Below are 13,398 nucleotides of genomic sequence, written 5' to 3'. Positions count from 1 at the left end.
ATGTCCGCCCCGCCAAGATGGCGGATTGGCGGGCGGCGGGCTTACCCGCCTATTTTTATTTATATTTTTTTAATTGATTAATAGACTTCTTTTACATTTTAATTAAACTTTTCACTTATTTTTTAAAACAATTTTTTATAAAAGTAAATTTTTAACAAACTTACTTAAAAAAAGATTACATATATTTATAAATAAATGTATAAAATAAACCATTAAAAATTGCAATTACTAGAATTAAGTAAAAAAAGAGTGAGTTTTGGAGGAGGGGCGGGCTTTGGTGGGCGGCGGACTTTGACGGGGCGGGTATGGCGGGTGGCAGATTTTGGCGGGGCGGGCTTTGGCGAGCGGCAGGCCTAAAATCCCAACCCAACCCGCCATTTTTTGGCGGGTGCGCGGACCGGCCCGGTGGGCCACGGCCCGTTTTGCCACCCCTAATTTTAACAATGTGGTTTCTTTATCTTAATATTACGGATAATAAGTTTTTTTATTTCAAGAGTGGAGTCTGCACATTGGAAACTTAAGCATATGTTAGAGAATAACTTAGGTGATTTACGCAAATGTTGGGAGGCTATGAATGACAATATCAAGATACAAGTAGGCAACATTAGAGCTTCATTTTAAAAGAGTTTTTATGAACTAAAGCATGCACACACTAGTCCTTTTTATGAGAATTTGCATGGTTCAGTATCAAGAGCTGCATTGAGGCACATTGCTGAAAAGTGGTTGAGGATTGACATGGTGGGTACAAACACTCAAAAGTGCGGGTGTACTCATAGAAGAGTATATGGTTTACCTTGTGCTTGTGAGTTAGGGAGATATACATTGAGTGGTGATCCAATACCAATTGAGGCTATTCACATTCATTGGAGAAAGCTAAGTATGAAAGGTAATCAAGATGTAGATGCAGATGATGGATCAGAAGTGGACATGACCAATGCAATTAATGAAAATTGGAAAAGGTTCAGGTCACTAGATGTTGTAGGAAAAAGAGCATTAAAAAGCATAGTGTGTGAAATTACTTATCGCACTACAAGAAAGATGTGTCCACTGCCTGAAAAAATTAAAACCAAAAGAAGGGTGAAGAAGAAAGAGAAGAGAACTGTGGGATATGATTTTTATCGTGACCCTTCGGGATATGAGTATGTTGATCAAGCACACTCGAGTTCCCGAAAATAATCAAAGAGTTTATGTTCACTGTTATCCCAAACCTCAAATAATAAAGAATCTGATAAATTAATTGTACAATTTCTAGAATATATCAGACCATTTATTGATGACATTGTTAATGTAAGAGATTATGGAAATTGTGGGTTTAGAGCCATTGCATCTTTGCATGGTTATGGCACAGATGGATGGTCAATGGTTCGTCGGGAATTGGAGAAAGAAATTATAGGTCCTAGAAGCAAGCTCAATGAGGAATTATTTGGAGTCCGCCTTTCACAAGTGAGAATATCGTTGGTGATAGATTCTTTAGGACAACAACCACCAGATAAATGAATAACGTTACCTGATATGGGCTATGTAATAACTAATCAGTATAATGTCATTCTCGTATCTTTCGATTACCCTAGTTTGAGTTACTTTCCTATGACGAGTGCACATTCACCTAATGCATCCATTTACTGCATTGGATTTGTAAATGGAAACCATTGGGTTCAGGTAATTAAAAACTTAACTTTGTCACGTTCAATCCTTGTTTGAATTTCTTCTGATATTAATTTTATAAACTAGTAAACATGATTGAAGGATTCTTGTTGCCACCTGTCACAACTGATTGGAAGAAATATTGCACAAAAGATGCAACTTCTTAGATGGTAGGATTTTTCGGGCGATTACAACATTGGCAATGTCTTATGCCCGTACTGCCAAAAATATGTTAGATTATGATATATTGGATTTTAATATGTTGGATTATAATATTTTGTTGACAATTAACTTAATAAGTTTTTATTATAATAAAACATAAGTCTCAAAGTATAACATTAGTCTCAAAATAAAACATAAGTCTCAACATAAAGCATAAGTCTAAAAATAAAACATAAGTCTCAACATAAAACATGGCATCAGTCAGACTCATCATCATAAGTAGTTGTTCTGCCCTTAGGTAATGGCCCGCTCTGTGCTACACGGAGTGCCCGAAATATCTCAGCAAACTTATCGTCATCCTGCTCTGCCTGATGGCGCTGTAAGTAATGATAAAGCTCATGTGAAATATAAGATAACCTCTGGTTTGACGGTCCTTCGTTATAGACAAGAACTGGTACCTCCCTCGCCTGATCCCGTGGTGGTTCTATCAAACGAGGATGTGACACCGTATAATACCACAACAAGTAATATTTGTCCATCTCATATGGTATGGTGGAAAAACGGCTAGGGTACCATATGGGGTCCGGATCACCTACAACAAACTCTGCACATATGCAGCCCCTCAACATCCACATCCAGCGTGTCTACATCTAGAGGTGTAATCGGTATGTATTGTCTGTATCCAAACTGACGTAGACATCTATCAGGTAAATATAGCACAACAATCCCATACCATTTCAAACCACCCTTGAACAGACATATATCATCAAATAAACGGTGTTGTATATGATCCTCAAATGGCCGCCAAATGATATCACGAGGGGTCAATAGATCTAACACAGCTCGAATTGCATCAACTTTTTGTGTCCCTAGCCTATATTCCCATCTCACCGCCCTCGAAAGTGGACTACCCATACCACAAATCCCATAAGTACCTCTCTTGTCAAAAATTGAAAAATACTCATGAATCTTACCCTGTAACAAAACATTAATATTATAAATTAAACTAAATCATAATTAAGTATAACTAAAATTTAAGTAAATCATTTTGTACCTGAAGAAGAGTGGCATAACTACCAAGCTACTTGCAAGAATAGAAGGAAGCATCTCCTAAGTATCTATATAGGTTGACCAGTGCAACTGCCCCCCAACAATATCTACCACATCCATTCAAGTCTCTCGATACTGGTAAATACTTTGCCTCGACAAGAGTAAAAGTCTTGTCGGCAAGAATAGTACAACCTAACAACAACATAATGTAGGCTCTAGCAGCTTCGAGAAAGTTATCAGCTGCTCTTTGTTGCTTAAATATTTGCTTCTACCAATCCAACCTATAATAAGGACCCCTAACGACAGAAGCCTCCATAGATGTATCGCTCAATGAAACACCAAACAACTCAACATCCAGAGTGATAGCATCATGGAGAGTGACAACATAATCAGGTTCAACCAACTCACCCCTAATCGGTATATGTAAAAAGCATGAAACATCATCTAACGTAATGGTCACTCGCCAAACGACATATGAAATGATGATATTTCAGGATGTCATATCTTAATAAAGGCAGATAATAGATTTGTGTCTACTCTGAACAAACTAGTATGTTGAAGAGAGGACAGGCCAGAGTTTTAACTAACCATTGATGCATCACCGGTGGGAGACTGTGCGGAACCCATCCTTTTAGTTTGCTGCCATGTGCAACAACCTTTAGGGAACTCTTTGGTACTCTCTCCTGAAAACAATTTGTAATATATATGTGATAACATATAAGTACATAAAATTTAAAATTATTCAACATAAAATGAGATATTAACTTACCTCGCCGAACCATAAATGGCGAACTACGTGGTCCTGATACCTAGTGAGAAGAGAAGTATCGGTCAGTCCTCCGGGGAATCCCAGGTTCTGCGGACCAGCCTCAGGTGTAGCTCTTTGATGTCCCTCACTATCATCTGCTGCCTGTCGATGTTGTCTTCCTCCTCGGCGCATTCTGTCGTTCAAACCTCCTCTTCTGCAAAAAAATATAAACAAATATAAATAAAAAAAAATAATAATGATAAAATTAAAAAATAAAAAGGCGAGCTGGACAACCAAGGGATAGGTTGTTCGATTGTTAGTTTGGGAAAACCGGAACACACAACGCTGGGTTGTCGGGTTGGTATTTTTTAAAAGATTGAAAACCAGAACACACAAGCATGGGTTGTCCGGTTGGTAACTTAAAAAAAAACGGAATACTCACTTATGGGTTGTCCGGTTGCTGATCTCAAGAACTGGAATGCTACTTCTTAGGTTGTCCGGTTTGTACTTGTATGGCATACTCCCTCCATAACTTTGTGGCAAACGAGTGAAAAGTAATTTTTTTGATATTTTAAGTATTTATACAGGGTTAAATCCGTCCAAACACATAATTTTTAGGGTATAACTTTCGGTACATAATTTTATAAAAGTGAGAGGACTCACCACTATGTACTGTCACATGCACACTTGCGGTTTATCGGGTCGGACTTGAAAAATCCATTATTTTTGCCTTCCACGTTCCCATGGTTTTCTTTGTGAGAAAGGTTTCCTAAACGGTTACTAGGAAAGAATCTATCAGTTCCCACTATATTTTCCCTTCTTCTTTTTCATTTGGGTTAAGATTTTTTCCCTATAAATAGAGGTCTTCCCACCTCATATTTTGCACTTCATATTTCAAAATTAAATTGAAATATTTCCCCTCTCTCGTCTCTGCTTCATCTTTATATTTTTCTTTTATATTCTTATTTTCGAGTGGCTGTTTTGCGCCATATACAATTGCTATTCACCTGATACTACGATTAGTATTCATCAGAGAGTGTATTTCTAGATTGATTACTTATTGTGCAGTAGTAATCGTACAATTGAATTGTGTTATTTTATCTTGGAGGTGTCGTGGTTGGTTTTCTCCCTTGCACAGTTTTGGACAGTGCCACGAAACATCTTAAAGAGGGCGACCTAATCCGTGACTCAAATCGATTATTTTTTCAGTGACTTTTTTTCAAAACTGTAAAATAACAATTTTAAGACGTTTTCACATTTCCATGACTAGTGAAAAATTATTGGTACATTTGCTGATGTCTCTGACTAACTATTTAAGTTTAAGGAAAGTCACTTTGACCAATGACAACAAAAAATGTGATTTTTCTTAACCTTAAAAAAATGCCAATGTTTTGACCGATGATATTCCTGTTGTTCCTTTTGAATCAAACGAGCATACTAATGTTAAGAAGTCTGTGGATTTAGATGGAACAGTTAATTGTGTTGAATTTGAATCTGATGCACAATTTAAAGGAAATGTTTTATAACTTAGGAAAGAAATCCTCCTATGTAACGATAATGACTATATATGCAAAAATAATATTTCATATGGACTTGCAGATAATCTGTATGATTATACAGTAGATGCGATATTGCAAAACAAGTATGAGAAGCTCCAAAAAAGAAGTATGATACTGAATATGTTGCAGTAAAGAAGTGTGATGTTAGTCACTGCTTATAGTATCATATGGTAGATGAAAGGTCTTTGGAGTGTCAATGTCACGACCTTCAAAAGATTGCTCACGAGATAATCACCGAAGGTATGCCCCTAGATGAAAATTTTAAAATTGATGTTATTATTGGCACACTGTTCCTTGATAGGAAAGATTTCAAAAACTTGTCTCGCCACAAAATGAAAGAATTTTTTGATCAAGAGTCTGATTACTCGTCTCTAAAATGAAGAAGAATCTTTGAGACAAAACCAATAAGATGAAGCGTTGGTTGCTTCAAACAAAAAAAATTGTGCGGTTTTGAAGTCATCTAGCAAACTATTAAAGATTTAGAATCACAATGCAATAAACCGAATGAAGAATGAAAACCCAGTAAGGGCCCATATTGCTCTAATTACTAGGCAACAACCACCACCACAAATAAATGATGCTGGAATTTTCTCTTATTTTAACTATGGAAACCATGTCACATGGCTATGAAATGTTGAAGCAAGTCAAAAGCCGAAGTTGCTCATAATGCACGGGTTAACATGACTAGTGAGCAATTTATTTCTATGATCAATGAAATTATCATGGTTGGTAGATCTGATGATTGGTGGATAGGAACCAGAGCATCTTGTTTTATCTGTTATGAACATGCATTGTTCAAAACATACACGAATAGCTGATGATAAGAAAATGATGATGGGAGATGCTCACACCACTAATGTTGGTGGTATTAGAGATGTGGAGCTGAATTTCACCTCCAAAAAGATTTTAATCTTAAAGGGTGTAATGCATACTCCATAGATTAGAAAGAATCTTGTTTCCAATTTTCATCTGAATAAGGCATGATTTAGTCAGTTTATTGGGGAAATATTTATACATCATCACTAAGAGTGGAATTTTTGTTAGGAAAAGGTGTGCCACTGATGGCATGTTTACGTTGAATATTGAAATGAATCTCCTTATATTTACTTTATTGTTTGATTTTAATGTTTGGCATGCTATTGAAGAAAAAAACCAAACTTGTCTTATTTTAGAACTTGGAGTTGTCTTTCTTTTGTCAAGATTCCTAACTTGAAGCGATTTAAACTCACTAGTAGAGTTTATTAATGTGTATTCATTGAGTATGCAGTAAACAACAAGGCATACATGTTTATGACCTAAATTCTAAAATGATCATAGAATCGAATAATGTTTATTTCTATAAAGATAATTTTCCTTTCAAAAGGAGAGATAATGGGGGCACTAAATTGAATCACATCCATGTGATAAGAAGCACCAAAAGCAATGATGAAGTAGAAACAAAACTTAGATGAAGTAAGAGAGTAAGAGTTACTTAAGACAATGAGCCAGATTGTGCGGCCTATATAGTAGAATAAGATCCAATAAATGTTCAAGAAGTCTTGATATCTCTGGATGCAAATTTGTGGCAAGAATCTATTACAATGAGGTAGATTCTCTAGAATGTAATATGATATGTAACTTAGTAGACTTTCCTTCTAGTTGGAAACTGATCGGTTGTAAATGTGTTTTGAAAAAGAAACTAAAACTTGATGAAACAATTGATAAGTATAAGTCTCATCTTGTAGCCAAAGGTTTTAGGCAAAGAGAAAATATTGGTTTTGATACCTTTTCTCCGGTCACTAGAATTACATCCAGTAGGGTACTGATTTTAATTTCTATCATTTATAACTTAATAGTACGCAAAATGGATGTTGAAAAAAATTTTAAACGATGACTTAGAAGAAAATATCTATATGGACCAATCGGAAGAGTTTGTGATTCATGGGAAAGAAAACAAGGTCTTTAAGTTATTATATAAGTCTTTGTATGATCTAGAATAAACTCAAAAGAAATGGATTAAATTTTTTGATAACTTAATAATATTGAATGCTTACAAAGTAAATGAAAGTGAAAATTGTGTTTATTACAAATCTGAAAACTAACATTTGCACTATCATATGTCTTATGTATACGACTTACTCATATTTTGATCAAACATTCATAGCGTAAATGATATGAAATCATTGTTGTTCAACAACTTTGATATAAATACCTTAAAGAAGATAATGTAAATCTTGGAATCAAGATCACTTGATTTGAAAAAGGAATATCTTTGAACTAATGTCCCAATGTTGCGAAGATCTTAAAAAATATATTTATTATGACTGTAAACCTGCTTTCACACTATATGATCCTAGTGTTAAACTATTTAAGAACATTGGTTATACAGTTAGAAAAATTGAATATGCGATCATCATTAGCAGTCTTAGGTGAATCACTGATTGTGCTAGATCCATAATTTCATATGTAGTAGGATTATTGTGTAGGTTTACTAGTCGATCGAGTAATGAGCAATGGAAATCCATTGAGAGAGTCATGTATACCTTAAAAGAAACATGAATCCTAGTCTACATTTTTAGAGAGTATCAGACGATGCAGATTGGAATAGATTATCAGATGATTCCAAAGCAACTAGTGGCTGTATATTCAGTATATTTGGAGGAGTTTTATCTTGGAAATCAAAGAAATGTACTACATTAGCTCTGTCCATGATAGATTATGAAATGATAGCATTAGCAACTGCTAGTGAAGAAATAAGTTGGTTAAGGTGCTTGCTAGCTGAGATTCCTTTGTGGGAAAAAGCTACGCCCATTGTGTTGATCCACTATGAAGTACATGATATTCGTAAAGATCATCAAGAAAGAATATGGGACAATTAACAAGTAGTTATTTTATATTCTTCATTCATAATTTACTATTTGTTATAATTTTTAATGATATTATTTAATTTATAACAAATACTATTATTTGAAATTATAAGTGTTTAAAGTGAAGACACCAAGACAACATGATAGTATAGACCAAGACAACATGATAGTATAATTTGATGTAATGATGTGTACATTAGAGGTTGTTTTGTCTCAATTTTGGTTTTTATGTAATATACAAGATTTGGTTCCTAATGTAATTGTGTCATTGATGTAATACAATTTTTGGTCTAATTCAATTCACAAATGGGTTTATTGTTGTTTCTGGTATGATACGTATCAGAAATATTCAGGTTGCAAAACTGAGAATTCTGTAAAATTGAAAAATATATTTTAAAAAGCACAAATAATATCACATCGGTTGTTAATTCAACCATTGTTATAAGTATAGCGTTATCCAGAATAATAAAAACAAAAAATGGCGTATTGTAGGATTCGAACCTAGAACCTTTCAGTTATTTCACAACAGTTTCTTCCATAAACGGTAGTTATAAGTAGTGCGCTATCTAATTTATAACAACAGTCACACGCCTATTATGGTAACCAACATACATACAATCACATACTCTACCTAACAATAAACACGCTACCGTCGTTATGTGTTTCACAACCGTTATTATATGTGTTTTTCGTAGTAGTGATTAGGGGTGTTCAAATCCAAACCAGCCCAATAAAAAACCGCAAACCGAACCAAACCAGACCGAAAATCGCAAAAACCGCATTTGTTTCGGATCAGTTTGGACCATTTTGTGACAAAACCGCGCGGTTCGGTTCGGTTTGCGGTTTATATGTTGAAACCGGCCCAAACCAAACCAAACCGCAATACTTCTAAATTAACCCCTATATTTTAAAATATATTTAACTTTAAGGCCCATATTATTTGAGTTTAAGGCCCAATATTTAGAAAAAAAAAGTCATTTTGAAGCCATACCCGGCCTGCTGTGTCGTGTGAGTCTTCCAAGTTTCATTTCAGTATTACACGGTGGTTGGCTAGGGTTGAGATATTTGAGATTGCAAACATTCGCCAGCGGCTTCCAAGCTCCATTACATCAGAAACACGGTGGTTCTAAACTTCATCAGCGGAGCTGCAGCTGCTTGTGAATCGTCACAGGCTTGCCGTAATCTGTTCTAAACTTTCGTTTCTTAGGTGAGCTCTAATTCTACCGGTTGCGAATCGTTGTAAAAATTAAATTATATCTTCTGATTCTAATATATTCATCTCTTTCTGTAATAGACATGGCTATTGATAATGATAAAGAAGTTGATGTTTCTGATGCTTCCTTTTCCATTTCCTTGGCCGAAAATCAGGTAACTGTCTTTGAGCCCCAAACTTTGAATATAATACGTTAATTACACATTACTTCACACAACAACCGTAGAAATTAATTTCCATGGCAAGTTTTAGTAGTGTAGAAATTAATTTCATTGTTTGATATAAATGAAAATAAGAACAAGTTAAAACAAGTGCTGAGTTTGGAACTATTTTTTACTATGCATCTTTATTATGAAAACAAGTTAAAACAAGTGTTGAGTTAAAACAAATTAATTTTTATTATGAAAATAAGAACAAGTTAAAACAAGTGTTGAGTTTGATATAAAATTAAGATGTGTCGAGGAATGAAAACTAATTTTTAGTGTAGTGAAAGAAACTACCAGTTTCATCCAGCCATAGCCTTTTCATGTGTGAGTGTGTTGATTTTTGAAACTTATGGTTGTGATGAATAATTATGTAGTTTGAAAGTAAAAAGAAAAAGTGGCATAACTGAGTATTATTACCTAGAATATTTTCTGTCTGGCATAAACTAGAAGAATATTTGATTTTGTGTTAACCATAGATAGATGTTTGATGTTAAAACTCAGCATACTTTATGTAAATAACAATGTGTTTATTATGCATCTGCAGCCTGAAAGTAATGAACAAATGCCAACAACAAATCCACCACAACCTATTGATTTGGATGTTCAAAAGAAGAAAAGGAAAGTTGGAGAACCTGATGATTCTAATGTCGATGATTCTAATGCTGGAGATGCAGGTAAACAAAAACCTTGTAGGCCTAAATCTTGGGTTTGGGATCATTTTACAAGAGATGATTCGGGTACTCAGGCTAAGTGTAATTGGTGTACGAAATCTTATGCGGCTGATTCACACAAGAATGGAACCTCAAATTTAAATAACCATTTGGTGAATCAATGTAAAAAAATTCCCAAGAGTGTTCTTGATCCTACTCAAACCACTCTTAGCCTTCAAGAAGGCTCTAGTAATGCACTTGTTGGTATTCATTTTGATGTTGAATTGTGTAGACAAGCTTTAGCTAGAATGATAATCGTGGACGAGTTACCTTTTTCTTTTGTTGAAAATGAAGGATTTCGTCATTTTATGAGTGTTACACAACCTAGGTTCCCACTTCCAGGAAGGCTTTCAATTGCTAGGGATTGTTTGAGTCTTTACACTAGTGAGAAACATAAGTTAATAAGCATGTTTACTAAAACAAAACAAAGTGTCTGTCTAACAACTGATGCTTGGACTTCTGTGCAAAATATTAATTATATGGTGATTACTGCGCATTTCATTGATCAAGATTGGAAGATGCATAAATGGATTCTTAATTTTTGTCCTATAACATCTCATAAGGGAGAGATAATCGGAAAAAAGATTGAAAAGTGCTTGGAGGGTTGGATGATTGATTACTGCGCTATACACTTTATTTAAGTAAAGGCCAAACCGAAAGTGTTGCACAAGAACCATCCGAATTTGTTACATCTTCTGATCATATGGATGATGAATTTGAGAAGGACATGGATCAAGATTCGAACTTAAATAAAAACGAAGTGGATTTGTACCTCATGGAGACGAGGGAGAAGAAAAGTCCAGACTTTGACATTTTGAATTGGTGGAAGGTAAATTCCATCAAATACCCTACTCTTGGTATGATGGCTAGAGATATCTTGGCTATGCCAGTATCTACGGTTGCTTCCGAGTCCGCTTTTAGTACCGGGGGTCGAGTTCTTAGTTGTTATAGGAGCTCTCTTACACCACACACTGTCGAAGCTTTAATATGTGCACAAAATTGGTTAAGATCCTCCCCTTTGAAAGTGGATATCGAAGAGAACTTGGAAGAATTGGAGAAGCTCGAACAAGGTATATATATATATATATATATATATATATATATATATATATATATGTTTGTTTTGTTTGTCTAACGTTTGTTAATATGTTTGTTTTGTTTGTAGAAATGGCTCCGATCCCACAATTAAATGAGGGACTTTCTGACATTGAATCGGACTAGTAGACGTGCTTGAAAAAAAATGGTATGAATTTGATACTATAATTTGTTAATATAATTTGTTACTATAATTTTTTACTATAACATGTCAGTCGTAATACAGCATAACAGAACTATAATTTGAATGACATTGCCTTTATTTGATTTGTAATACAGCATAACATGGCATTGCTTTTATTTGATTTGTAATACAGCATAACAGCAGTATTCTAGAACTAGTTTTCAAAAGATGCATGGTCTGGTCTTCTGCTAGAATGTGATGCACTTAACATTGATTTATGTTTATAAAAATTAATTAATGATATTGAAATGCTTAAATAACTAAGTTATGATATGAACAATGACAATATGTAAATGCTTAAATAACTAAGTGATTTATTCTTATAGGATACTAAAATCCAATTATGGAAATAATTGACTGAATGTTGTATTTGTAGACAATCAGGATGAATGCTAGAAGACAACATGAAACAATATGGAATGGTTGAACTGGATTTTGAATGGTGGAACATACAAGATGGGTGAACTGAATTTTGAATGATTTATGATTTGAATGGTTGAACTTTAATTTATGTATTAATTTGGAGTTTTGTCTACATATTGAAACTTTAACAGAATTGCTTGGTTTTGTGGTTTTGTAAGACTTTATTATGTATTAATTTGGAGTTTTGTGGTTGTGTAGTTTAAGATTACATTGAATGCCGCCTACTGTTGTGGTTTTGTAAGATTTTATTGTGTAAGCTTTGATTATGAAGAGGTGCAAAAATTACAACTTACTAGATTATATAAAATAAAAGTTTGTATTTTTTTTTAAAAACCGAACCAACCGAACCAATCCAAACCGCATTGGTTTGGTTTGGTTTGGTTTGGTTTTTTTTTTTCAAAGTCAACCGAACCAAACCGAACCGCATGCCTTTTTCTCTTGCGGTTCGGATGATTTTTTAAGCTAAAACCGCCCAAACCGCACCGCGAACACCCCTAGTAGTGATCATTCTTTTTTTATCTTTCCTTACCTTTCCTAATTGGTCTGCTTCAATAGAATTTTGGGATGTTGGCGTAGATTTTCATGTTTCCTATTATGATGTTGTCCAACATTGTTGCCAAGAATCTTTCATTCTCCACCATTAAAAATCTGGAAAAACAAAACCTCTTATCTCGCTTGTCTCTCCTTGGGGGATCACAACTTCTTCAATTGCACCATAGTCCTTGAATATTGAGTACAACTTCTTTGCACCAAAATCATCAAAGATTTCAGTGAAGAAAAAGGTTGATGAGTTGATCTTTATAAATCAGTTTCTCCTTTCTTTCGCCACGTCCCACCTAATGTAGTTAGTTTGTTAGTTAAAATTTGTTACAAGTTGGTTAGAACGATTGGTTAATTAGAATTTGTTATAAATTGGTTAGTTAGTTAGATAGTTAGTAATGTTTTACAAGCTCTATACATATGGTATTTCATGTAATCATTTACTATCTTTACCATTCTAATTCAATATGAATTCTAAGAAGTTAACTTTTGTATCATGTTGTCAAACTTTTTTCTGATATAAAAATGATCTTCATTTGTTTGATTTTATTATTCATGATATAGTATCAGAGTCTATTGATCGAATAATAAATCATTCATACATCAAATTAATTAAAATTGAATATAAAGGGAGTATATTAGAAATATCTCAAACTCAACATGAATTAGAAATAAAATATAAAAAAAATTATATGTAACACTTTTTTCTTATAATCTTGTTCATAAAAACGACTTACGCCAAACTTTAATCAAATACATATAACAAAAGTAGAAAAATTGTATATTATAGAAGACTTTATAAGACATAATCAAACATAGAAATATCAATATTATTGTATTAGGCAATACGTTTCGTGTACGAACATAAAATGAAATCTAACATAGGGTATGTGAGAATTTTGTGCTTATAGTATGTATCTATTAATAAAATGAAACATTAGTAATAGACAAACAAAAACAAAGGCACAAAACAAATAAATGTATTTTGTGAGTTGATTTCGTTTGGGAATAGGGTATT

The 13,398-nt window shown here is 33.9% G+C and overlaps 1 protein-coding gene across 1 annotated transcript; it reads left to right on the top strand.

Moving 5' to 3' along the window:
• The first annotated feature begins 9,305 nt into the window (after positions 1-9,305).
• On the top strand, positions 9,306-10,779 carry LOC131658402 (zinc finger BED domain-containing protein DAYSLEEPER-like). Its single transcript, XM_058927699.1, has 2 exons — positions 9,306-9,377; positions 9,973-10,779. Exons 1-2 carry the CDS (start codon positions 9,306-9,308, stop codon positions 10,777-10,779), a joined length of 879 nt encoding a protein of 292 aa, XP_058783682.1.
• Positions 10,780-13,398: the final 2,619 nt, after the last annotated feature.

This window comes from Vicia villosa, linkage group LG3 (genome assembly GCF_029867415.1).
Source record: "Vicia villosa cultivar HV-30 ecotype Madison, WI linkage group LG3, Vvil1.0, whole genome shotgun sequence".
Classification (NCBI taxonomy): domain Eukaryota; kingdom Viridiplantae; phylum Streptophyta; class Magnoliopsida; order Fabales; family Fabaceae; genus Vicia; species Vicia villosa.
The sequence above is the reverse complement of the archived record's forward strand: the minus strand, read 5'-3'. Positions and strand labels throughout refer to the sequence as shown.